Source organism: Sarcophilus harrisii, chromosome 6 (genome assembly GCF_902635505.1).
Source record: "Sarcophilus harrisii chromosome 6, mSarHar1.11, whole genome shotgun sequence".
Classification (NCBI taxonomy): Eukaryota; Metazoa; Chordata; class Mammalia; order Dasyuromorphia; family Dasyuridae; genus Sarcophilus; species Sarcophilus harrisii.
The window spans coordinates 36,225,180-36,252,633 of NC_045431.1; the positions used below are offsets into that span (position 1 = coordinate 36,225,180).

Sequence of the window (27,454 nt, forward strand, 5' to 3'; positions counted from 1 at the left end):
TTATATCATCTTTATTGTAAACAGAGGTCATTAACATGTACATCAACTAAAGTTAGCAATACGGAACAGATTTATCTAATTTTTTTTGTATGGCAGAATTGGTAAACACCAACATCTCTGAAACAGATTACAAATTATCAGCATTTCAAAGGTACAATGGTCTCTTTAGTGTCATATTTAGCACCACTGAACTCTCACCTCCTAAAAATTAATTTAATCACCAATGGGCAACAATAATTACTATCATTACACAAACTGTAATTAAATAATACAAATACATATTTTAAAATGTGTAGACCAGCAAATTATACACAGGAAGTTCATGTTTTCCATAGTACCACAGATTTAGAGAAAGGTTCTTAATTGCTATCTGGAGCAAATCCCTCATTTTATAATGAGGCTCAGAGGTGGGGCGCGTCCGAGGGGAGACCTGGGATTTAAAGTCGGATTCTGACTCCCTAACTAGGGCACTTTCCAGTACAATGTGGTCTTTCTACACCTGACTGCTTTTTCTAAAAAGTGCTGGAGCCAGTCCTGGGTTTCAGAACTTTACTCGTCCTGGAAGAGAAGTCTAGACTAACTCTAAGGGAAATGTCCTAGTGAGGAAAGCCGTCCTCAAAGTAAAATGGGCTGCCTCTGGAGGTAGGTGCTTCCCCTTCTCTGGAGCTCTTCAAGCTGAGCAAGGGCCTTCGAGGGGATTCCTTTCTGGGCGTCCCTTCCACCCCTAACTCTATGATGGCATGAACCTGGTTTCAGGAACACAGTCAAGCACCATCTGGTGGTAAGAGAGAGTAACGCCCAACTTCTATGTAATCACATCTCTATGCATGTGCCCTGATCCCCTTTTGCTTTTTTTTTGTGGTTTACACAAATGCACTGCAGCAAAAAGTAGGGACCGCCACTTTAGAATGCTCTCCCCTTTGATGCACAAACCGCCCCAAAGAATGCTATCTAATCAAAGCACTTGGGACGGGGGTGAGCAGGTATACACACCTACATGTACAGATACCCATGTGTATATAAACCAAAGAACAAATGACACAATTTCAAAAAGAATTACAACAGGTCATGTGATTACTTAATAACACTATAGTGCAATAAACTTATACAGTTTAGATAAGATACTTATTTAAATCAATCTAAATAAAGCATATAACTAACTAAAAAGAATAGTTGGGGGAATTTGAATTTAATGAGATTTCCAAGTAGAATATATATGGAAGGTCAAAGTCCCAGCAAAATAGCTGCATTAATAAACAGAGGCCACAATTCAGTTTTACATATTTAAAGTGCAAAATTTCAGGATTGGGAAAGGAAACAATGGTGACTTCAATTACATTTAATGAACCCAAGCTAATGTTTAGGTTTTGCTATGTACTTTGTTTTAAAGTTATTTACACTGACAATAGTAACACTATCAAATATTGGAGTTTTTAGACTTCCTTGTCTACACAGCATTAGAAATCATAAAAAAAAATACTTGCTAGATTAAAACATTATGTAAATGTAAGCTTAAATTTACTTAAGCTTCCTGGATAAAGAAGAAACAGGTGGAGCCTGTGGTTCATTACTGACCACTGTTTAACAGGCCAATAATTCCCTTTAAAGGCCCCTTAAAGGGGCTTGTTTGGCCTAGATATATAAATAAAATAATAATAGTACAAATAAGAAATTGTTGGTAGAAGGGGGAGTAGAAGAGGATGTTAAGAATGGGGACTGTAATCCTATTTTGCTAATCTGAAATTATTTGTGTTATTCTCTCCTATGGAAAACAACTGTATAGGGCTTATTTTAGTGCAATGCTTTGGAACCAGCTTTTTTTTTTATTCTGATTTTTAAATCTGGTGATGAAAAGTCAAGTTTTCTTGACTGACTTGAAATTTATTTACTATCTCTTCTGTTCTATTTAGGCAAATAACTTGTTTTTTTAGAAACCACACACACAAAATCTTAAAGGTTAGTTTGAATTGGTCTTTTGAAGACCAAATACCATCTTTTTCATCTTCTTAGAGCTTCAGATTAGATATCAAAATGTTGCTTATATTACTCATGCAGTACTACCAGAACCAAACACTGAATGCTTATTAGTATTATGTCATAGTATAGTTATACTCAACAGTACTTTAAGTAAAAATATGGCATCACAAAATATTTTCTTCAGGACTCCTACCTAGGTTTTTGTTTTCTTATTACTTTATCACATGTATTTAAAATTCCTTTGATCTCACTGGCATGTCGAGAGAGAATCTGGCCCATGACTAATTCAGTATGAAATTTCAAAGTCATTATTCTTAGAAGCCCAAATCACATATAGTCTATTAGTAAAATTTTAATTTTTCCAGATTTAAAAATATATTTATATACAGATTACATAACTTTTTAATAATTTAATGAGTGGTCATTCCTCATAATTATCAAAAACTTACTTATATTGAGTCTAACAGCTAAACCAGCCCTTTGTTCTGTGGACAAGAAATGATGTTTAAAAAACATTTCTTGAAATGTTTCATTTTGATTTTATTCATTTCTCATAATATTTTAAAAATAGATTTGTCTGATACTCAGCATGGTGTAATTGAATGGAAAATTTTAAGGTTCTGGCTATTTTCATTCAGAATATTTTAAATTTAGAGATTATTTAACAGATCTATTAATGCTAGGCCGTTAAGATAACTAAAATGCATTATCATAAACTCTGTAAAAACAATGGCTTGCATGCATGCACTTTAAAAAAAAAAAAGTAAAGACAAGTATAAACACACTGATGACTTTCTCTCTCTCTCTCTCTCTCTCCAGCTCATCTAATGTGTGTTTCCACAAGGGTTGTCAGAGATCTGGCAGCCCATATTTTGGCCTGTCACTTGTACTTTGAACAGAGTTCCATCTGCACACATGCAGAGCTTGTAGCGCACCCAGTCACCATTATTTAACTGATCTCCAAAAGAAGAACTTGGTAGGCGAGAAGTGCTGACCATCACAGATCCATTTAGGATGATGCTGTGTTCCTAGGAGAATAAGAATATGGTTCATTTATTACCAACAGCAGTAGTGAGAACAATAGTTAAAAATGCAGTTTACTACAACAATAACAAAAAAGGGGACAGACAAATGAGTTCAAATTCAATTAGAAGTCTCCATCCTAACTTTAAGTTTGATATGCAATAGTTAACCTGCCATACGTTTTGTTTTTCAACCACTAAATTAGTGCTGCCCTGGAATTCTCCTGACCGTGATTGACTTATAAAGCAGGCAAACATCTACTGAGTATTAAAAGATGAAATGCAGTTCATTGTCATTTCTAAGATCTCATGCATACCAAGTCACCATACAAGAAAGGAATGGACCTGTGACTTCACCGGTACAGGGAACTCCCTGCTTGAGGAAAATCTTTTCTACAATGCAGCTCAGCACCTAGAACTCCAAGAGGGTATAAATGACTTCCAGAGTCACAAGACCAGCATGTGTAGAGGCCACATTGGAACTCTGGTCTTTGTGGTTCTGAGTAAAGAACATAATGCTGCCTCTCGGCCATACTACCATTACTACATACTACTAAAAATGCTACAGACTACAAACTAGTGCACTGATTTTGATTAATAACATGAGGAAACAGGTTTTTCTTCTCAGTCAAAAGAATGACTTAATTTCTATATTTTTGTCATCATTACATATAGGATTCACATCAGTTTTATATTTAAATATCAACATTCCAAACAAATTTTGGTACAGACCAAATCTTTTCCTAACTCATTGCTTCCCAAACCTTCTGATGCATGTATTTTAAGATGTTTTTTTTGTGGGACCACATTGGAGTATTACATTATGATGTGAACATGATGTAACATATGTTAAACAAAATTATTTTGGATATAACCTGTTATAAAAACTAAGCATAATGTTAATTTTTTACAACAGGGTTTCAGAAAGATTCTGTTACACTCTTTTAAAAATGTATCATAGTCCTATGTCTCATTCATTCTGTTTTATCATATATGTAATTTTGGCCACAATTAATATTTGGACCTGGTACTTATTTGAGCTTTTGACCCTTTCTTAGTACCATTCTTGTGATTGGAGAATTTTCATCAGAAAAGAGAGAATTTTCTTTTGTGGCAATAAGATAAATCTTGTAACATAAGTCTAAGATAAATATTTGATAAATTCCTTCTTATATTTAAACAAAAAAAGAAATATGCATGCTTCAAAATATTAGCAAGAAAACACATTTAAGAAACATAGAAGTCATGCATTTCTTTCTGCTCTTGGCAATTAGATGCATACACATGTTGGCCCAAATGTGATTTTATTGATTTAGAAAACTCTCAGTTATGAAACTCCCTTTACTAAAAGCAGACTGGTAACTGTTCTCCCATTTCTGGCCTCCAGAGTTACATTGGGAAATTCTGTCTTTCAGGCTGAAGTAGCCATTCTTAGAATAGCATCCTCATTCTGGGGCTGGCTCTCCAATGGGAAGCCACTGAATAGTGGTTTTTTAAATGTATGTTATTGCAGCTTCACAATCAGATTTCTTTAGTTTGATCTTAGAACAAGCGAGGCAACAGTGACTTTCAAACTCTATACTGATTCTGCCACCTAGTGGTCAGTTCAATCTCTTAAAACTTTTATGTTCTCCCTCTAACCAGTATCTTATGAATTTCAAGTTATTCAGTGTTATTCCCATAAATTAAAACATGTGCTTTCACATCTATGGTTATCACCTGTTCCTTTAAAGGGCCAATATATGTCAAAGCTAAAATTATCAAAGTTGTTATTTCCATTTTCAAAAATGGACAGGTCGGGGCTCAGAGTTGTTTAAGGAGTCAGGAACAGAATGGAACACTGGACAACTAATCTTTCCAGGAGACAGCATCTGCGATCTGGATGACTTATAGTCTTACAAATGTGCCTCAGTTCTCTCTATACTTGAGAAATGAGGCCTTTATCAGATATACTTGCTATAAAAACTCCCCCACAGCTTTCTGCTTTTCTTCTAATTTTGGTTGCACCGGTTTTGTTTGTGCAAAACCTTTTAAATTTAACATAATAAATGCTTCCTATCTCATTTGGTCATATATTTTTCCCTTCTCCGTAAATCTGGAATAGTGATTCCTTATTTTTCTAATTTGCTTAAGCTTAGGTCTAAATCATGTCTTTGTTTTCCCCTTATCTTACCAAGATTTCTTTAAACCTGTCTTACCCTCCGCTACTTATCTTTGCTATAAAGCTATTTATTAAGCACTTACTATATGCCAGAAACAGGCTACGAGTCAATACTACTTATGATTTCAACCATTGTCTTCTAAAAGATTTTACAAATGTGTTCACATTCTAAATTAGCATTGCTCTTGGATGCCTTATTTTCTTGACAGGTTTAAGACAAGTATTTGCCAAGGTGCTCTGACTGAACAAGTTGTGGTATCTGAATGTAATGGAATACTATTGTGCTATAAGAAATGACAAGGAGATTAATTTCAGAAAAACCCGTGAAGTGAGCAAACCAGGGCTGTTACTGCCCACAGTAACAGCAATATTGTAAGATGACCTTTTTGCTTCCTTGTTATGATGACTATTTTACATTGGTTAAACTTCCAAATGAAATTACTGGCATGTATCCCAGGGATCTGGATAATCTTTTCATTACATTGTCCTTCAGACATTGAAGGACCTACAGGTTTCTGAAAAAATCCTGGTCCTAATTTAATAATTATTAATATAAAAAAGAAACCATTATTTCTCTCATCAAGTATCAGAGTAGATGTCAACTTAACTGGAAAGATCCAAAGGAACCCTATAGAGTTCTTTGCAGAGATTAATCTACCTCTTCATCCTCTACAGCAGATGCTGGCATACATTCTGCAATTATTTTCCACAGTGCTTTTTTTGCAAATGTATGAATATTACAATGTGACCAAATGTCTCATAAAATTATCCTTCTTTATTTTCTTTTGTGGACAATGGAAAAACTTCAGCCATCAATATGGTATGATAGAAAAGGTACTGGATCAGCAGTCAAAGCTCAGAACTCAAATTCTGCCCCAGATCCTTCATGGATCATTGTGGACAAGTTACTTAACTTTCCCGAGACTGAGTTTTTCCATCTGCCAAATGAAAGGATTAGAATAAATGATATCTGGATTACCTTCCAGCTCTATGTCATCATGAGCTGATCCTTTTTTGCCCAAAGAAGAACCTGCCATTCTTTCCTTTAGCTACAATATTGTTCTTTTTTTCATTTTAAGACTGATATGACCTTACCGCTTCTTTTGTAACACTATACATGCACAATACATGTAATACATATATTCAAAAAATTACTGCACATAATCATCAATAATGTAATTAATGCAATGGCTTCTCAATGAAGTAACTACTGCTACTTAACTCCTCAGCAGATTCATGTTTTCAGTCATTCCTCTAATACACCAAGATGACTTATAACATGAGCCATATACCATGCATACTTTAAAAATTACTTCGGAAAAATAACATCTCATTCAAACAATTCTTTAAACAGTCCTTTAAAAAATAGATAATCTAATTATATAGACCATTAAGAGTTATTTGTAGTTTCTTGCCTTTTGATGTAGAATTTGTTGCTTGATTATTTTTTTTGAAAAATAATTTTAATGAACCAAGACAAAGAAGGTTCTCAATAAGTATGTGAATGATGACAATGAATGATTATTGAAGGTGGCTAAAATGTACCCCAGGCAAGAATAATTAGCAAATGCATTTAACTGTCAGATTGATTATATTTCCAAAACCAAATTTATTTGTCAGAATTTAAACAACTACTCTCTCTCAACTGTTAAATCCAAAGGTTTTTCCCTTAGTCTTCATCCCTCTCTTGACTTCTATCACTTGACCCTCTGGACCACAAGCTTCACCTGGAGACCTCTCTTCCCTGGGTTTTTGTGGCACCGATCTCTTGATTTTCTGTCTATGTCTCTGGCCATTCCTCAGCAGTCTGTATATCTGGCTCCTATCTGTGGTTGTTCCCAGTTCCATCCTGGGTCCTCTCCTTTCCTCTCTAAATCCTTTCTCTTGATGATCTAGTCAGAAGCCATGAGTTCCACTACTGTCTCTATGTAGATGACTAACCACTTGCCTATTGGACATTTCAATTCAAGTTCAGTAGGCATTTCAAATGCTGCATATCCAAAATAAAACTCATCATCCTTCTCTTAGAATGTACCTCTTTCCACAAAGTGGCTAGTTTTGCTAAGGGATCCAAAACCCTTCTAGCTAAGTTCAAAAAGTCACCCTCGATTCATTACTCACCCCTCCCCCCCACCTTCCCATATCAATTTAGCTGCCAACCATACCTGGTGGTCATGATTCTCCTCTGTGGTGTTTCCCTGATACCTTATACAAACGCCACTCTTTACATCCAAAACCTTTCACAATTTGGCTTTAGCTCACCTTTCCAGGTTTATGGCACCTTAAAGACAACAGTCCAAAACAGAACTCTTTCCTCCAAAATTCTCCTTTTACAAATTTTCTGCTTTCTGTTAAAGGTAAATACTGTGATCAAGTCTTACAGGTATGAACCTTGGTCTTGTCCTTAACTTCTCACTCTCCTTTATTTATCCCCAATTAGCTGCCAAAGCTTTCCACTCCTTCCCTTGGCTCTAATCCTCTCTCTCTCTACCCAGACCTGAAGTTTCGATTCTTATTCGTTTCTACCTAAATCAGGAGCTTTGATCTGAGGTCCAAGAATTTGTTTATTTTTAATGTTTTGGGTTTTCTTTTTAATTGTTTGATAACAGTTTCAGTAGAATTAGTTTCCATGGTAATTCTATGTATTTAAAGACACACTGTGGAGAAGGAATTCCTGGCCTGCTCCATTCTTACACAACCCCAGAAGCTCTTCCTGGCTGTTACAACACCCTCCAAGCGGCCTCCTTGTTCCAACTCTCAGCACATCCTCCCTTGTGTTGACCTTCCTCAGGCACAGAAGGCTCCAGAGGATCTTCCTACAAGCACTCTCCAATTAGCTTGCAGACCCTTGCATGATTGGCCCTGTCCTTATGGGCATGTGCCCCTCTTGCCCTCCTCTCCTACTCACTCACACACAACCTTCCATCTCTCCTATCTTCACTGACCTGGCGGTCCCCCTGCTGGGCTGAGTTCCTTCTCCATCTCACAGAATTCCTGCTTTCTTCCTTCTAAGACATAGCCCCAGCATCACTTGGTCTTTTATTTTTACATTACAAACACTTGTAGATTGCTGCCACTCCATGAAAAACCTCTTGTCAATCTACAAAGTGACCTCATCTGGATTTAAATTTTTTTTTTAAATAATTAACCAATTAACCAAACTACTAGTCTTCCCCTCTACTGAAAAAAAGAAAAACAAATTCCTGCAACAAATGTGCATAGTCAGGCAAATCTCCTCACTGATTAATACAAAAACAGGTCCCTTTGTGCCCCTTAAATGTCACCTCCATCAGTTAGTACGTTTCATCATCTAAAGGATCATTATGATCCTTTAGAATCATGGTTGGATCTCTGAACTTAGTTTTGAGAGCATTTTTTTGCAATTACAGAATAGATGAATAAATTGTTCTCTTGGTTCTGCTCATTTCATTTTCATTTATTATTATTATTATTATTACATTCCAGTTTATTACTGAATGCTAGATATCATAACTAATTACAAAATGCAAATTAAAATAATTATGAAATTCCACTTCATAATAATCAAATTGGCAAAAATAACAAAAAAGGAAAAAATATAAGTGTTGAGAGATGTAGGAAAATAGACACAATGATGTACTATTAGAGGAACTGTGAATGGGCACAATCATTCTAGAAATCAATTCAGAATTATAAACAAAAAAATTTTACTAATCAGTGCACACTCTATACTTCTGTAAGGTCTATCATCCAAAAGTGATTTTAAAGAACAGGGGGAGAGTCCTATATGTACAAAAGTATTTATAGTAGCTCTTTTAGTGGTGTCAAAAAAAAAAAAGAAAACTAAAAAGATGCCCAACAATTGAGGAATGGCTCAATAAGTGGTTGTATATGAATGTAATGACATACTGTAATAAGAAATGAAAAAATAAGATGATTTCAGAGACATGGAAAGACTCAAATAAACTGATGTATAGTAAAAGTTGCAGAATCAGAACAATTTATATTATAACATCAATATTATAAAAACTAACAAGTTTGAGGACTTCCACAAACTGATGAACAATGAAATAAGAAGAACTAGGAGATCAATTTATATGATAACATTATACCTTGCTTTCTACTGAGGTCTTTTCTAATTCCTACAACTGCCAGTGCCCTTTCCCTCTCTCAAATAACTTGTTTTGAACTATTTTGTCCAGGGTGTCACAAAATTCTTAATACAGTTTTAAGTTCTTAAAACTTACAGGAAATTTTATAACCTAAGTATCATGATGTCTATTTTGTAGATGAAGAAACAGAACTGAAAAAAGATTCAGTCCTTGCCAAAGAATATATAACCTAGTACTTTTCTTAATACATCTCATCTTTATACAATTCTAAACTAGATAAAACTACTCCCATTTTACAGAACAAGTTCTTAAAACTTATAAAAACCAAAACTTCTGGGACACCTTATATTGATTCTCTTTATGTCTGTTCCTTTGTGCTTCTGAAATTTAAGCCCCTTGGTAAAAAGGGATTGTTTCATTCATTGCATTTGCATCCTCAGTATCTAGCATAGAAGTAGATGTTTAAGGAAAATGAATTGATATTCCTTTTACACATTTTATGTTTCAGCCAAACCCACCTACTTGCTATTTATAATATAAGATACCCTTATTTCGTATCTCCAAATCTTTGTACCAGTTTTCTCTCTATCCTAGAATACAAGGTCTCCTCACCTCCACTTGAGTCTCCCACAAGGCTTACTTAGCTCAAGTCTACTTCCTATATAAGGTCTTTCCTGATCTCCCTGATTCTTGGTATTCTTCCCCCATGAAATTGCTTCCTTTTTACTTTGTGCCAGTTATTAATGCGGCTTTCCCCCATATCAGTAGAACGAGTCTCGACTTTCACTTGTCCTCCCAGCACAACCCCTAGACAAGCTTAATGATGGCTGGCTCAATCAAGAATTGAGCAAACATTTATTGTTTACTCTCTATGAGATCCTGTGCAAAATACTGAAGATACAAAGACAAAGATGAAACACTTCTTGTATTCTACTGGGGGAAAACAACCTGTGCAGGTCTAAGTCTATACAAAACAATGTGGGGGTGGGAGAAAAGCACCAGTAATGGAGGAAACCACCAAAAGACTCAGGTACAAAGTGGCACGTGTGCAAGGAAACTAGGAATCTTAAGAGTTGAATGAACCAGTGAATAAATATGTTCTGGTGAGAAATGTGAGCATGTGAAAGTGTTTGGTAAACAATGTGTGAAATACAAGTTATGAAATTCAAGTAAGTTTTGAAATCTATTTCTAATTTCCTGTAGTTGTATTTGATCAAGGTAGGTACCTTTTACGAAACCATTCATCTTGATAATGGAAGTGTAACTAGAAACATATTTTATGAATCTGTTATTTGTTTTCTTATGCTGTGGAATTTGTGACTGTATATGTGAATAAGTAATTTCAAATTATTTTTGATTTCTTAAAAGTTGGAAATTTAATAATAGCAAAAAAGAAATGAAGTTTTCTATTTTTAATTCTCAAGCTGAAATAATTTTAAATTCTTTTAGTATATACTTACAGCTTTTAATTCCACATTGCCACCCACATGAAATTCAATGGTTTTGCCCATAATGAATACACCTTCATTCCCACGGACAATGGCACGCCCATCAACCTTTATATTTAAATCACTTGTAGCATTACTGGTAATCTGGAAAAAACAAAACAAAATAAAACAAAAACACCTCCCCCCCAAAATGTATTAAAATATAGTTTATAATCTGTATAAGAATTATTACTAACAAGAGTCACACTGTTTGTGACATATAAATTATTTCAAGAGGAAAAATATCCCTGGGCATTTTGTAAGATAGATATATCATGAATTGTCTATTTTGAAAATGAGGAAACTGAGAGACAAAGAGATTAAGTGATTTACCACAGGAAATATAACCCAGTATTCTCTCTCTATTAAACTGTTTCCTTGTACAATGCTAAATTACATAAAAGCCATACTTCCATTTAAAGAATTGGATAATAATTTCACCACTGTTATTCATATAAAAAGGAAAGTTAAAATCCGTACCCTTTCAGTAGATGCTTTCTGTACATTCAAACTCTTTACTCCACTTGGCAAATGAAATTCGTGGGTTTCATAGTCTGTACTGAATAAAATATTTTGAGTCCTTGGGTCAAAAAACTGCATGCCAATGTCACTTGTAATAGAAGTTTTGTTCTTTTCTACACTGAGTTTCGTTGTTCCTTGCTGAAAAACAATCTTTAGAAACATACTTTATGGTGAATATAATTTCAACACATATCATAAACAAAATCCACGGAATTATATTTTAAAACATGCCTAGTAGACTAAAGAGAATCTTTGCAGCTCTCACTTGGCACAATATGCTACTAAGGGATATCTTGTATGCTTGCACTATGAGGAAGGGAGCAGCATTGGCTACTCTTAACATGAGACACATAACGTAGTTCTTCAGCATTAGGATTGGGGAGAGATATTTGTAGGGGTACCTAACAGTACCTGTAAGCTTTGTAAAGGAAACCATGAGATAACAAATTATGTCAAAATAGAAGTTTTCTGGACCAGAAAAGTACATAAGAAGTCACTTTTACCTGAAGTAGAGAATGAGTACAATGTATACTCTTAATAATTTTTGAAAGTGAAACTCCCCATATAAAAGAACAATCATTAAATAATGTTAGAGAATAAATTATGGAATTTAAAGAAAACATCATGTTTCTTTATTAAGGATTAGTCTTTCTGGTAAAAATGAATATATTTATAGTTTTCCTATAGAGAAAATTTTTGGCTTCCAACACTATTCATAACCCCCTCCACAGATCACAAGAGTTGAAATGGCTTAATGCTCACACCCTGTTTAGTAATCAAAATGAGCATGCATTTTTTCACAAATAACTTAGCTCTAATATCCCATTCCCACTTTTGCTTTAATAGATGTGATAACTTACTGGTTGGTTATTGCCAGTGATAACCAAATTTTCATTACGTCTGCCTCCTACTGTGCTCTTATAAAGAGGGTGTATAACTCCCATATCAGATACTTGTTTAAATCGCAGCAAACCACTCTCATGGAATTCCATACTGTCACAACCATTGGGTCCAATTCGGATCACAGCCCAGATAACAAGTGTTATCTAAAAAAGTAAGATAAACTCAACATTACATTTAGTATAACATCAGACTTAACTAAGAAAAAAATCCTAAAAATCTTCCCCTAAAAAGAAATAATAGGGGTAGCTAGTTGGTACAGTGGATAGAATACTAGCCCTGAAGTCAAGAGGATCTGAATTCAAACCTGGCCTCGGACACTTAGTACTTCCTAACTGTGTGATCCTGGGCAAGTCACTTAACCCCAATTGCCTCAACAACAACAACAACAACAAAAAGTACTTCCTAAAAGAAATGGGGTACAAATTCTATAATCATAGAAATGGCATATGGTTTATAAAAGACTTTTTTTTAAATGTCATTTAAATAATAGAAATAAATTTAGAAAAAAATATGAAGTATTATTAGGAAGCAAAGAAATCAGTACACATATTAAATGAACTAGGAAAGGAAAAAGTATGCATTAATACTAAAAAAAAAAAAGGTAAGGGATATAATATGTAAAAATAACATACGACAATAGATACAACATTTTGTATCAGTAGTTTTTCATCTCTCTCTGGAGAGGAATTATTTGTCATATGACAATAGATACAACATTTTGTATCAGTAGTTTTTCATTTCTCTTTGGAGAGAAGATGGATTTCATTATTTGTCTTCTGCAGCCAATACTGGCCATTGCTTTTAAAGTTATTCAGCTGCCTTTTTATATTTATTTGTTTTTGTTTATATTGTTTATTACTGTGATCAATGTGTATACTGGGCTCTTGGTGGTTCTCTCTTCTTTCCCCATAAGTTCCTACAAATATTCCTAAATTTTTTTGAATTGTTCATATTCATTGTTTCATATGGTATAATAATGTTTCATTTTATTTAATCTCTTCTTACTAAATAATTTCCCAAGGAATATTTATTACAGAACTGACACAAGATGGTATCAATGATGATATTGTACCAGAAACCAGAGTAAAAGGAAGTGGACTCAATTTGGAAATAGAGGACCTCAGCCTAGAACTCAGCTCTGCTTCCTATCTAAAAGACTTTCAACCTCTTTTGAATTTAGTTTCCTTATTTTTAAAATGGGCTAAATAACCTCATGAATTCCCTTCTATTTCTGACTCTATGATACTAAGACCTAAGTTCAAATCTCACTTATCTGACACAACTTACTAGCCTTGTGACATGTCACCCAAGCTCCCTCAGCCTTAACTATCTTATGAGAAACTAAGGAAACTACTCAGGTCATCCTAAACCAGATGAACAAATGAATGCTTTATATGCTGATAATAGAAAACATAAAGAAAACATTAAACATTCTATATGTTTTACTTACAATTAAATTGATAACAGCCAAGATAAAAAGGAGAACGATCACACAGATGGCTAAATTGCCTTTTCTTCCCCTCAGGCCAGTTTTATGGAGTCGATCCTCATCAATTGGAATATATCCAGCTTTAAAGTTACTGTTATGCTCTTTATTAACATTTCTTCTCTCAACAGCCTTCTCCCGCATAGACTTCTTTACAGGACCATTGGAACTTTGCTAGGCAATGCAGAACACCACCAAGTTAAATAAGCATACAGATTTGTGCTCAAAGTAATGAAAGTTGAACTACTAATTGGAATTTTCACTAGCAGTGAAAAAGTAGATTTGCATAGCTTACATCTATAATAATTAGCCACTCTATTATATTAAGTAATATAGAATAGAAGGTTCATCTCTAGAATTTGCTCTATTCTGCCTCCGTATTCTTATTGGCTATCCTATGCCTATGTAGTTTAGTACCGGAGACAGGTTAAAATGTCAGGGAGGCAAACGATATTGTAGGTAAAACCTACTCTCTCATTCAACTGCAGAGAACTGTGAGCTGATAGAAAAGCTTTAGGTGACCATAGGGCACTTTGGGATTTGAACTGAGTCCCAAGAATGAGTGGTATTTGGGGGAAGTGCATGGAACAGATTATGTATGAGAAAACAGGAGGTAGAAGGGACCAGGTTGTAAAGGAATTAAATACCAAACACTGGAGTTTATAATTGATCCTAAGGCAACAATTGATCCCAATTGTAAGAGTTTACACTGAGTGTGGGGAGAGAAGGGTTATATGGTCACACCTGTGTTTTAGATCAACTTTTTTTGATATTTGTATGAGGGATGAACTCAGATGGGGAAGAGATCTGACCTAGGGAGTTCGGGGACAAGTGCTAAGAGCCTAAGCAGAGTGGTGGTTTTGTATGAGTAGAAGGGGACTTACTAGAGGGATGTTGTGAACATAGAAATATTAAGGTAGAAAATTTGGCAAATGATTGGATGCATGGGATGGGAGTGAGGAGTTGAGGATGACACAGGTTGTGAACCTAAATGACTGGAAGGAGGGTGGTATCTTGGACAATAACAGGAAAATTCCTATAGGAACTACAAATATTCCTCTTCCTAGCATGTGAATAGGCAAATCTGGGATGAAATTACAGCTCTTCTCTCTTATTCTTCTAAGATGTTTTGGGAAACAGCCCTAGGTAACTGGAATAATTGTCCTAGAAGGGGAAAAAGGGTTGAAAAAGTGAGTGGGGGTACTCCCTGAACTTCTAAACTCAGCCCAAGAAGTATACAAATAGGAGGCATTTTCTTTTAGCACCAGAAAAGATGTGACAATAAGATGATCAAGCTGGAGCTGGAAAAAGTTTTACCTGTAAAGAACAAAGTCTGAGGCTGTGGAAGCAATGTAAAAAATAAGGTGCAAGAAAGCAGGCAATCTGGTTTGAAGGCACCGTTGGACTATAAAAACATTTGGGGAAGACAGAAACTCAGGAGTGTTCTAGCCTATGAATTGCATTATAAATCTGGTCTACTAGAAAAATAAATGAGTACTTTACCTGATGGTGAAAATCATAGAAAGTGAACAGAGAGCTGAGGAAAATGGGAAAGCACAGCAAAATGAAACTGCAATCAGTGATATCTACTAGGATCTGCTGGACAGATAGCATGGTATGGAAACAGATAAAGGGGGCTGATAAGGTATTTCCAGCTGGAGCCCTACTAAGGGTAACGCTAAATGTGACTGAGACTGTACTCTATGTGTGTGGCTGTACGGAGGGTTGTTCACTGATGGGTATTATTATTTTATTATTGTTACTGGTTCTGGTCCAAGTTCATTCTATTTCTTTTAAATTACAATTGAATTTGGGCCTTGAGATCTTGAATAAGAGGAAGCAGTGACTATCTGAAGGTGTGATACTAAAGTTACCAGATCTTTTGATTGGGAAGAATTAACTACAAATCACCTATGGTAGATTTGAAGTAGATTTGTTGAGGGAGCCTCTAATATCAGAGTTACAAATTAACTCAATGATGAAGTTAAAATTAACTGAATGATGAAGAGGAAGTATTCCAGTGTAGCCACACAAGAAGCTCTCTAGGAAGCTCAGGTTTTTAAAAGACATATAAAAACAATGAAAATAGAAACATATAACCAAGGATGAATAAAAGTAGTCTGAAAATAATGTCCAAAAAGCTAAAGCCCAAAACAAATGAATTCTGGAAGAGAAAAAAAAAAAAGCTAATGGCAATTTTAAAAGCTCACTGACCAAATTTTAGTGTTTCTCTTAGTTTTTTTTTTTTAAAGTTCATTCTTCTTTCCCTCACTCTCATTAAAAGGCTTTGTATTTATATGCCCATATGATACATTCACCTTTTATAAATAAAAAAGATCAATGTGAGAAAAACTTATCATAATTAAACCCTAAAGTAATTACTTGAAAGATCTGGAGTGAAGACTTGTCCAAAGTAATAAGACTAATAAGTGTCAGAGGCAAAATATGTATCCAAGTGTTATCAGGTTCTTGCAGAATATAACCTCTTCCAGGGCTCACCCTGTTTTCATTTTTCTATTTGTATACCCAACACAGCATATAGTACCTGGCATACTGTAGGTAAGTATGGACACTTGCTGAATTGAAACACAAAATTCTCCCTTTTAAAGTTCTTTGAACCGAGGCCTCTTCCTTTCTAGGCTTTTCACACACTACTCTCCTCTATGTGCTCTGGATCCTTGTTTTATCTTGAACATGACACTTCACTTTTGTCATTTCCACTTCCTGGCCCTTCAAGTTCAAGTTAAAGCGATGGCTTTGCAAGCCCTTTCCCAGGGCTCTTTAAGCTTACTGCCTTTTCTCTGAGAATTCAGGGCCCCAAGATCACTAGAGAAGCCCTGCTAAGGAGCCCACTCTCACAGTGCCGCTCACGTGGGTACTGATGTTAAATGACTGACAGTGATTTTGAGTTGGTGACAGAACCAACAACAAGAGAAGCTGAATGTTCAAATGAAATCCAGGCTTCCCAGTATGAGGGGAAAGAGTAATAAAGAAACCAGGGAGCAAACTGAGGGAGCCAAGTCAGACTTGAAGTTCTTTAGGACTCAAGAGATTGGGGCAGCTCAGGAAAAGGTCAGCTTATGTTGAGAAAGAAGCAGAGTGGAGCAAGAAGTGGGCTCCAGCCAAAACCAAAAGACTGAGGGATACTCAAAGGGGACCTGATGTTTTATAACACACTCTTTCATGTCAGAGAGAAAATCGGCATAAAGATTTATGATCAAACAGGAAGGGGCAGCTAGATGGTGCAGTGGGTAGAGCACCAGCTCTGAAGTCAGGAGGACCTGAGTTCAAATTTGACCTCAGACACTTAACACTTCCTAGCTGTGTGACCCTGGACAAGTCACTTACCCCCAATTGCCTCAGGGGGAAAAAAAATCAAACAGGAAAACAGGCAAAAATATGTCTCAGAATGTTTTTTGAGGTAGCAAAAAAGTGGGTGCTCTTTGATTAGATAAAGATTAAATAAATTATGGTATGTGAATAAAAGAAATAGCAAATATGAGGAATTCAGGAATATATAAAAAGATTTCTATGAATTGTCGTAAATTGTAAAAGACAGAATTGGAATACCGCATATAAAACAACTAAATTAAATAAATTAAAAACACCTATTTAAAGAACTAAAGAACACTAAAACAAAGTCAAATACTGAGCAACTGTAACATCATCTTGGCCCCAGAGAATAGATGACAGAATGAATCTCCCTCTTTTTAGGGAAGGGGGACTCCAAGTGTAGACAATTATATGTAATCAGATACTGTCATTTCATCAGTTAGCTTTAAGTTTTTATTTTTTATTTTTTGGTTACATAGTTCCCATTTCATGGGTATCTATTTAGCTTACTGTGCTTCTCCCAAGAATCAGTCCCATTCTCTATACTATTTTACTTGTTCATCTCATGAATTCCCATGGATTCAATTATCATTTCTCTACAGATGATTCTCAGATTTTTTTTATCTGATTCTAATCTCTGCTGACCTCCAGTTTCCCATTTCTTAACTGCCCTTTGGACAGCTCAAATGGATATCCCATGGGCATCTTAAATTCAGTGCAATCCAGAACTGAACTTATTCCTACTGAGAGTACCAGCACTCTGTTCATTCTATCTTCAAAGCATCTTCTGTAAATACTCCTTCTTTCTGGGACCCAACCACTATCCTGGGCAGGTCCTCATCACTTCAAACTTGAACTCCTGCAACAGCCTGCTGGTTGGTCTCCTCTCCTAAGTACTTTCTCCACTCAGCAGTCACCTTCCCATCCACAAACTCTGGCTCCCTACTATTTCTAGGATCAAATGTATAATCCTTTGTCTTTAAAATCCTTCATAACCTGAACTCTTCCTTTATTTTCAGACTTCTTTATATGCTATTCTTGCTCTTACAAGAATATAATATTTCACCCCTAGATTCTGAGGTCATTTCCCATGCCTGGGATTTTGTCCCTTCTCAGCTTAACCTCTTGGCTTCCTTCAAATTTCACCTAAACTCTTAATTTTGCACAAAACCTTTCCCAGTCCTCCTTAATCTTATTAACCTCCCTTTGAGGTAATAATCTCTATAATTTATCCCTTATCATGTCTGCAAATAGTTTAGATCATCTTCACTAGACTGTACCTTGAGGGCACAGGCTATTTTTTCTTTCCATTTTTTTTTTTGGTATCCCCAGTACTTAGCACAGTGTCCTTCATAAATCAGAGGCTTAAAAGTTTCTGGACTGACTGTGGTAGGGAAGGATAGCTAGGAAAAACTAAAGTAAAAACAAAAGCCTTCAAGATGAGACTTGAAGAAAGCCATGGGATGGAGATGAGAAAGAAGAGTTCTAGATATGTTAAACAAACATACAAAAAGCTTGGTGTCCAAGGCTGAAGAAGCATATTTAAGGAAGATTAAGGAAGCTAATTATCATTGGATCACAGAATACGTGAAGGAGAGTAAGGTACAAGAAGCGGGGAAAGACAGGAAGCAATAAGGATATGAAAGACTTTGAACACAAAGATTTTACATTTGAGCCTGGAAGAAATAATAGGGAACCACTAGAGTTTACTGATTAAGCGGGTGAGAACCAAGAGAAGAATGAGTCCTAGTGAGGAAACGTGAGGCAGGGAGACCCCAGTAAGTGTTCCAAGCAAGCAAGCTCTCGCTTGCACCAGAATGTTGGTAGTGTTAGAGAGAAGGTGGCATATATAAGAGATACTCTTTAAATAGAATAAACAGAATTCATCAAAAAATTGGGTAAGGGGAGTTGAGGAGAATGAGGAATTAAAGATGACCACTTGGTTTAGTTTGAGTGCCTAGGAAGACAATGGTATCAACAGTAATAGGGAAGTTAGGAAGAGAGGAAGATTTGAAGGAAAATATAACAGTTTCAAGTATGGACTTGAGTTTAATATAACTTTAAGAAGATAACTATGAAAGACTTGGTTCTTCTCAGTGGTTCAGAGATCCAAAACAATCCCAATAGACTTTGGAGAGAAAATGCCAAATGCACCCAGAAAAAGAACTAAGGAGATTGAATGTAAATCAACACATGCTATGTTCACTTTTTAATCTCTCCCATGGTTTTCCCCTTTAGCTCTGATTTTTCTCTCCAACACGATTCACAAAGTATTGTGTATTAAAAATAAATTTACCAGAAAACAAAAAGATGTCTATGAGCCATCCACTATGGGATGTACAAAAGGCAGCTGAAAAAGATATGAAACTGCAGGTTAGCATAGAAGTTGGGGCTTGCCAAACAAGCTTAAGAAACATCTGCTTAGAGATAATTGAATCCATGGGAGCTCCTGAGATCAAGTGAAATAGTGTAGAAGTAGGAAAAATTAGTGTGACTTTTATATGAACTGGGTGGGATAAAACAGAATTTCTGCATTTTTCAACAATACAAAAATTACATTTTTCTGAACTAATCACATTTCATGTTTTCTTTTCTTTCTTTTTTTAAAGAAAAAAGGGCGGGAGACTTTTTTGAAAAAAGGAAAAAAGGGGAGAGGGTTAAAAAAAAGAAGAGTGGGGAGTCTGTTAAGTCCCTTTGCAGATTTTTGCAGGCCCACGCAGGAAGGTATAGGTTAATAATACATGTACCAATATAGTCAACCATCTTCTCGAGAGAATTTAAAGGCTTTAAGCCACACATTGGGAACTCCGGGATACCGCTATTTCTGGCCCAGGAGGATCCCGTTACGGCCCGGGATTAAGCGTCAGGGGCCTGAAGAAAGGGTGGAGACCGGGATGCGCAGCCAGGGATGGCTCAGGAACAGCTGCTGGCTCCCCGAGGAGGACAAGCACGGGTTGGGTCTCCCGAAGGCGCCTCCAGGGTGCGAGTACTATTTACAAGCTTCTCGCCAGCAAGCTCCTCTCTCCTCCCAGCCGCAGCCAAGACCCCGGGGCCTGCTCGCCCCCTCCTCTCTTCGGGAAGCCCCGGGCCCTGCGGGGTGACAGCGGTCCCCCTGAGGGTTCAAGGCAGCTTTTGCCCCGGCCCCCGAAGGGGAGGGGAACGAGTGGCTTCCCGACCCCTTTACTTCTGGGAAAATGAAATCGCGCCCCCGGCCCCCTTCCCGATCTGGGTGACGGCTCCGGGGAAGGCCGCCTCCACACACCCCTAGTTCACAGGACTGACCTGCTCGGTTACCGCGGCAGCTGTCGCCGTCGCAGCCATGTTCCCGCTCCTGCTCCCCAGGCCGCCCGAGGCAGCGCCCACAGCCCCAGCCGCCCCCCGCCTCACGCCCCAGCGCCTGCGCCCGTGTCCCCGTGCCCGCGCCTGCGCTCTGGCCGCGAGAACGCGAGCTGCGCGTGCGTGAAGACCCCCCCCCCCCCAACTCCCCCTTTGCTGGGCCTGGATTGTGGCGGGTTGGACCCACAGTGTGTGGAGAAACCCGTCCCACCACGGCCCCCAGTTAGTGGGGAAGCAACCTCGGCCGTCCCCGTTGCCCTCCACATCCCGGGTGGCCTGGGTGGTGGGACCGGCCCGAAGCCTTCGGGGCAGACGCCGTGAAGACGGGCTCCTGTGGGCTAGGGGAAGGGAGGGGGGGGATTATAAGGAGGAAGCCTTCACACCGAGCCAGTCAGTGAGGACCACCCTCAAGGCGGGGTGGTGGGTGAGCTAGACCTTTCCTAACTCAGCCTCCCCGTCCCCACTGCTGACCTTGCAGGGGTCTTCAAACTTTTAAAATAGGGGGCCAGTTCCCTGTCCCTCAGACTGTTGGAGGGCCGGACTATAGTGAAAACAAAAACTTTGTTTTGTGGGCCTTTAAATAAACTTCATAGCCCTGGTTGAGGGGAATAATCGTCCTCAGCTGCCGCATCTGGCCCGCGGCCGTAGTTTGAGGACCCCTGATTGAGGATGCTGAACCCGGGGAAGATCTGACTAGAGAATAAGAACCCGGGCCAATTTCCTCCCCCTCCCTCCTCAATTAACGAGTAAAGATAGTTTCTAGCATTCATTTTGTTAGATTTTGAATTCAAAATTTTTCTCTTTCCCTCCCTTCCCTCCTTCCAGACTCGATGTGGATCATACACGAACATTCATCCCTATCATTCCCCTATGGCTCCTAAAAGATACCTTTTGCTCTTTTATCTTCTTTGCTTCCGAATATAAACCTCTCTCCCTATTCCATATCAGCCCCGTGGCTCCTTAAAAAAAAATACCTTTTGCTTTTATATCTTACCCTTTGTTTCCAAATATATTCCTCCTCCTACCCTTATCAGTCCCCCATGGTTCTTAAAACATTGATACCTTCTGATTTTATATCCCCTTTGCTTCTGAATATATTCATTCTCCTATCCCATTATCCGTCTCCCAAATGGCTCCTAAAATATTGATACCTTTTATATCTCCTTTGCTTCCATTTGAATATATCCTCCCTCTCTCCCCCAGAGATCCATCCTGTGAGGCAGATTTAGAAAGAAACATAAGCTTGAAAAAGTAACCTATTTCAAGGTCTAGTTAGTACTTTGAAGTTGAAGTTTGAATTCTGGATCTGCTGATACCTAGGTGTCTGATGAAGTTACCTAACATCTTTGATATCTCAATTTTCTCATGGGAGAGGAGGGAGTTTGACTAAATTTTGAGGGGAAAAAAAACCAAACCAAACCTCTTGCAGCTACACTATTATCATCCAACGGCCCTCTTTTAAAAAGTGAGATGGGCAATAAGTAACAAATATGGTGCAAAAGTCTAGGTAGACTCTTATTCTAGATCTTTGCACTAGCCATGAGGACAGTTAGGTGTGTCTTTTCCCCTAAGATGAGGGTTATTCTTGATTTCTGATTTCATTTTCTTTGACTACTTTGAGGCCAGTTTGCCTCTTTCCATTTCTATTTTGATTTCAGAGTTTTCAGATCTTTGTCTTGTCCTTAATCCTCCAGATACCAGACTCAGTCTCAGTTTTGACATGCTGGGTTCTCAGGAATTCACTTGCTTCTGACAATGTTATCCTGATCTCCATTCCTGCTTCCTTGACCTCTCAATTCCAGACCTCTTTGCTTGTTAACTTTCACTTTAAGGTGAGATTTTCAGATGAGATGGTGAAAATACTCTTGGGCAGCAGGGGTCTTATTACAAAATTGTAAAATATTAGAACTAGAAGGGACTTTACCATTTAAACTAACTCCTTCATTTTACAGATAAGGAAATTAAGGTCTACAGAGATGATGACTTACTCCAAATCACAGAATAACATAGTAGTGCCAAGACTGGAACCCAGATCTCTTGAGTCCTAGAGGTCAGTCAGTACCCTGTCCAGTGTACTTTGCAATTTTGGACCTTAAAGATTATAGACTGGATCTTTTTTTTTTAAGTAACATGAGCCACTGTAATTATACCATCTTTATATGTGCTGAAGTGGTACACTAATGCTGCTAAATTGTTCTATAGGGGGAAAAAAAGGTTCCCTGCTAGATGTTGGGATTATGACATTGGAAAAATCAAAAAAATCTGAATGCCATCTTTTCTGACTTCTTTTCTACCATGATTATGACATCAGAGGTAAGATAGCCAATCATATTCTTTTCATTCTCGTTGGTCATGTATACCATTGGTGTCAAATAGAAATGAGATCTGTCAATCATCTTTTTTTCTCTTGTTAGTTGTGTAGACCAGTGGTGTCAAGTAGAAATGGGGCAACCAAATTATACATAAAAATCCCCGGGTGCAGCATACTGATTTAGAAACCTCATATTGACATTATGTTTTATTGTATTTTATTTTGTTAATTAGTTCCCAATTACATTTTAAACTGGTTCTTGATAATGTATTTGACACCTCTGGTGTATACTATATTTTCTTTATTTGAAATGATTTCTTAATTTTAACGTTCAACTTTATATGTGACTTGTGAGTCACACACATATGTGTGTATGTCTAAATAAATACATTTTCTGAGAGCAGTAAGAAATGTGGTTTGACTAATCTCACTTCTAAAGCAGGCCATGAAAAACTGGTCAAATTACCTTCAGTTAAAAAAGCTTTAAGATAGCTAAAAAAAAATGTGGATTCCAAAAGTCTTGGTTATATTCATACTCAAGTTTAAACTTTGCTTGGATTCATCAGTATTGGCATACAAGCTATCTTTAGATATGTGGAACTGTACTGGATTTTATATTTATCTCATATTCTCAAAATATTGTTCATCCTGATTCAGCAAGAAGTGTAAGGATATGTTTGGATTTTACATGTTTTAAGTATTTAGGTATTTCTGGATCTTGAGTTTTGTTATAGGGTGGATTACAATAGTATGGGAAGTATCTTCTTGTTTATACAAAGTTTGGAATATTAATTTCCCATTAAAGAACATAGAATAATTGGTGTTCAGAATATGTACTCTTCTTCTATGTTATTTTTAATTAGAAAATACAACTGGCTGATAGCATAACTAGGATTTCACAGTAACTGAATTGTCAATCTTAAATTGGAATAGATATTATATTTATTTACTGAATCCAGAACCTAAGATGAGTAATAATTTATTGAACTGCAAAGTCTCTTCTTTCTCCACCCAAATAATCACAATGTATTTCAAAATGGAATTGAACCTTCCTCCCCACCCAGACACAAATATCTGTTTTTTTTTAAACTATTGAATTGGAGCAAAATTATCTAAACAGAATTTATACTGAATATTTCATCTGTGTTGAGAAAGCATTTATCCTCTATTCCAAATGATTTAGATATAGATGAACCCTGCCCTGAAGTTCTCTTATTGAGAAGAAAATAGAAATAAAAAAACAAAGATAGCATATACTGAGTTTTTCTCAAAGATCACTCAAAATGGTTATTTTTATGTTGGAATCAAGGTATAGTGTGGCTTACTGTGGCTGATTAGGCCAATATGAGCTCGAAAGGCTCTACCTCAAATTGGGCACAAATAGTCCGCACGAAAATTTAGAGTGGAGGTGTCTCTTACTTTGTGCATCTCCCATTTCTTTTGAGTTACTGCAAATCTAATTCTCTCATAGAGTGTAGTGCCTTCTTTGATGTGAGCATGTCATTCTATTTTTTGCCAGTGTCTCCTGTGTCATGCAGTAGATCCCAGAGTTCTTCAGAATGCCCTTGAATTGTTTTGACAAGGATATGCTGAGGACTACAGGTAATAAATGCTCAGACATTACTATTAGAAAAAGCATATCTTTGAATTTTTATCATGAAGCAAATGCAGTGAAATTTAGTTGACTTTCTCGAGGATGTTAAGATTTTGACTGAGAAATAGTTTAATAAAGAGGATATTCAGCTTTATCATAGCATTAAACATTTCACTTTGATTTTTATGAGGATTTCAAGATTGTGAAACAATGGAATGGAGGAAAGCATATTTTTAAAAAATTCAAACAATTTTTTTGTTGAAGTGCTACTTGTACATTTACAAATATTCAATTTTTTCTGTGAATAAGTCAATTTTGGTTGCATGGGAAATAAAACTTTTTTTTAACCAAATTTACATTCTTATTTGCTCTCCTTTTTAAAAAAAGTTCTATGGTCCTTTCTAATTTTAATTTCTTTCATTCTACTTCTACAAAAAGTGTATTTGTATTAAAACTAGTAAGTAGTATGAAACCCAGCACACACACACACACACACACACACACACACACACATATATATATATATATATTTTACATGGACATAATTCTGTTCTTTGTGTTGTACCAAAAAAGATCAGGGAGAGGAACTTAGAAATTTATTTTGGGTTTGATTACAGTAGAACCTCACCAGTTCAAACAAACTTTGCAGGGGCCTAAAGTAGTGAAGATTCAGAATTATAAAATATTTGACAATAAATGATTTTTAATACTTTCAAGTACATAAAGTAACAAAATTAATAGACTAACTAACACAGCAGGGGAACAGGCTTAACAATCAGATAAGAATGTTATGCCATCTAAAGAGCTGAGGGTTTTATCTTAAAACAATTGTCTGCATTATTGTTTGGAAATTCTTTTTAAACAAATGATGCCAAAGTCCTGTCTTAAATTACAGCTTTTGAATTAAGTAAATTCTGAATTAATGAGGTATTATTTGATAATTTTGATACTATTAAAATCTTGTCCAAACCTGAGAAGTTATTCTTCACGTGGGCTTATCTTGAAACCCCAAAGCCATCCATCTGCACCCAAAAAAACAAGGCAAGATTAAACTTAAGTAAGGCTATAGCTTTTTGGTCAATGATGGTTTCCTGTGTCACTGACAACTTTGCCTAAATCAGTCAGGGAGGTTATTCTTGGGACGTTAATACTGACAGTCTTGCTCATTCCATTGGTTTAAAGTAGTTGGAGAGAGATTTGCTGACAGAGAGGGACACCTCAACAGGGATTTGAATTAAATTTTGAAGTAACATCTGCTTTCTCCTTTAATTTCATGCCAAAGTTTTCATGTTAGGATTTTTCAGATTTGAAAACTTTTTCTGTTAAGAAGTACCTTCTGGGGGGGGGGGGGGGGGAGAGAAGTACCTTCTGGGAGAAGTATCTCCCAGGATGTCCTAGGGTAGCATTTTTAGTATTGAGCCGGCAACTTAAAACGTTTTCTTTCCTCCTTAAAGCCCTGTCTCTGTGGTTCTCCACATCCCCCTTACCCTTCAAAGAAGTGTTCCTCCTAAAGCAGAGGTGGGAGGGGATGAAGAAGGGGTCCTAACATGGTGGCTTTCAGATGCTTCTTAAGAGCTGAACCAATGACTAGGCTGCAAAATACAACTTGCATCTCTGGTGCTTAGTAAAGGCCATGGTGTATTCTTCCAATACCCAGGACCTGAAATAGGGGAGGAGAGTCTGGATTTAGGATGGAGGAAAGTTGGGCTTGAAAGTTTCTGACTTGGGCTTCTGTTCCAGTGCTTCAGCTTTTAGTGGCTCTAGTAAAGTATAGGCGACCCTCCTTTGCAGCAAGACTCAAGTCGTGCCCTTCGGCACCAGGTTCTCCCGGATCCGGGCTTGAGTTGCCAAGGACATTCGGAACCAGTATCAGTATTCTTGTCCTCGCGGCTCCGCCCTTTCCCCTTCGGAAAGCAGCAGCACCAGGAGCAGCACCAACAGCATTAACAGCAGCCATGACAGCAGCGGCATCATAGGAGCCTTCAGAACAGTTTCCCCTCCTGGCTTCTACACTAGGAATCCAAAAGTGGCCGAGGCGCCGAGGGGAAGGGGGAGGGGAGGGGCCGGGGGAGAGGGGAAGGGAGGGAAGGCGGAGCAAGCGTTGCTACAACTGAGAGCTGCCCTCCCTTTCGCGCCGGCGTCCTTGACAGCCGAGCAAAGCAAACGTCAAAGTTTGTTTAATAATCGCCCGGGTATAAATATGCACCAGTGGTCCGGGCAGCGGCAGGAGGGGCACCCTAAGGGGCTGCGGATGCAGGCTCCGGAGGGCCGCGGAACATCTCCCCTCCCCTCCCCTCTACCCTTTCCCTACCCCTTGGCGTCGGGCTCTTGCAGGTGCTGAGGACCCCGGCGCACAGAATGGAGGCGCCTTTTGACTTCTAAGGGTCCTCCTCCCCCATTTAAGGAGAAAACATCCTTCCTGCCCTCCGCCTTCCCCGAAGTGACCTCACCACATCCCTGTAAAACCCGGGGAACAGCCATGGCGGACAGCCTGAGAAGATTAGTTAACAACGAAAGCTGTCGGACCTTGCAGGACAAATTGGAGAACTGGTACAAGGATTACTATGTGAGTGGCTAGGGTCCGAGCCGCGTCCGGAGCCGCAGGGTTCAGCCGTGCGCGCACAGACTTTCCCAGGCTTGGAGGAAATCCACTCTGCCTGCCCTCCTTGAAGGGCTACGAACGTGCGTTTCGGGACTGCCGGGGACCTTCTCCTCCGGGGACCTTCTCCGGGGACCGTACCCTCCGGCCCCTCCCTCTGTCTTACGGACGGGGAAAAGAGCGCGGGGGGCACGGCCCGAGGTCCTACGGAAAAGAGGGTGCTGGAGGCTTGGGGTCAGAGGGCTTGAGTTCAAATTCCGCCTGCGAGGCTGGCTCCCTTGTATGCCTTTGGGCACCTACTGTATGATTCGTCTTTTGGGCCTGTTTCCTCGTCGCTAAAATGTGCTCCGTTAGGACTCAAACCCAGGCCGGTCTTCTGACTTCGTCTCCACTGTCTTTTCCATTCCTTGAGCTGCCGTTATCTCAGGGCGCTCAGTAGCCTCCAGAGGATCGCGTGCGGTTCTGAGAGTCTGTAACTAGGTCAGGACGCGTCCACCTCGCGGCAGACACGTAGCCTCTCCCTACTTCTAGTCCTCCTTTTCCAGCCTTGGGGCAGTGCGGGGTGCTCGAGTCCCAGCGGAGCCCAGAATCAGAGGGTTCTTTCAGTGTAAATAACTGAGGAAACCGTGGGA

The 27,454-nt window shown here is 38.0% G+C and overlaps 2 protein-coding genes across 24 annotated transcripts in view; one reads left to right on the forward strand and one right to left on the reverse strand.

Annotated features, from left to right (window-relative positions):
• SGCB (sarcoglycan beta) lies at positions 1–27,414 on the reverse strand. 5 transcript variants are annotated; one of them, XM_031943830.1, is made up of 9 exons: positions 27,123–27,414; positions 25,711–25,883; positions 25,194–25,245; positions 21,470–21,530; positions 13,614–13,823; positions 12,121–12,306; positions 11,219–11,410; positions 10,712–10,843; positions 1–3,005 (listed from the first exon to the last, which is right to left on the reverse strand). In XM_031943830.1, the coding sequence occupies exons 5-9, from the start codon at positions 13,791–13,793 to the stop codon at positions 2,802–2,804; spliced, it is 894 nt and encodes a 297-aa protein (XP_031799690.1). In that variant the 5' UTR covers positions 13,794–13,823; positions 21,470–21,530; positions 25,194–25,245; positions 25,711–25,883; positions 27,123–27,414; the 3' UTR covers positions 1–2,801. The 5 variants fall into 5 exon arrangements, with proteins under 5 accessions (XP_031799690.1, XP_031799691.1, XP_012407710.1 ...); XM_031943831.1 differs by lacking the exons at positions 21,470–21,530; positions 27,123–27,414 and adding an exon at positions 21,207–21,277 and having other exon boundaries at positions 25,711–26,291; XM_012552256.2 differs by lacking the exon at positions 27,123–27,414 and having other exon boundaries at positions 25,711–26,291.
• Positions 26,396–27,454, forward strand: part of SPATA18 (spermatogenesis associated 18) — a 79,750-nt gene continuing 78,691 nt past the window's right edge. For all 19 annotated transcript variants that reach the window (XR_004230399.1, XR_004230395.1, XR_004230401.1 and 16 more), the window contains exon 1: positions 26,396–26,789. Coding sequence is in view for 4 of the 19 variants with exons in the window: in XM_031943827.1 (XP_031799687.1) it covers positions 26,703–26,789 (87 nt within the window). In the remaining 15 variants the exon portion in view is untranslated. The remainder of the gene's footprint in view (positions 26,790–27,454) is intronic.

Coding starts and splice junctions, on each gene's coding strand:
- SGCB (XM_003773254.3), bottom strand. CDS start 20,303: ATGGCTGCGACGGCGACAGCTGCCGCGGTAACCGAGCAG. Junction 10,844..11,218: donor AGAAAGCATCTACTGAAAGG/GTACGGATTTTA, acceptor TGTTTTTTCCAG/ATTACCAGTAATGCTACAAG. Junction 3,006..10,711: donor GCAATGTGGAATTAAAAGCT/GTAAGTATATAC, acceptor TTATTCTCCTAG/GAACACAGCATCATCCTAAA.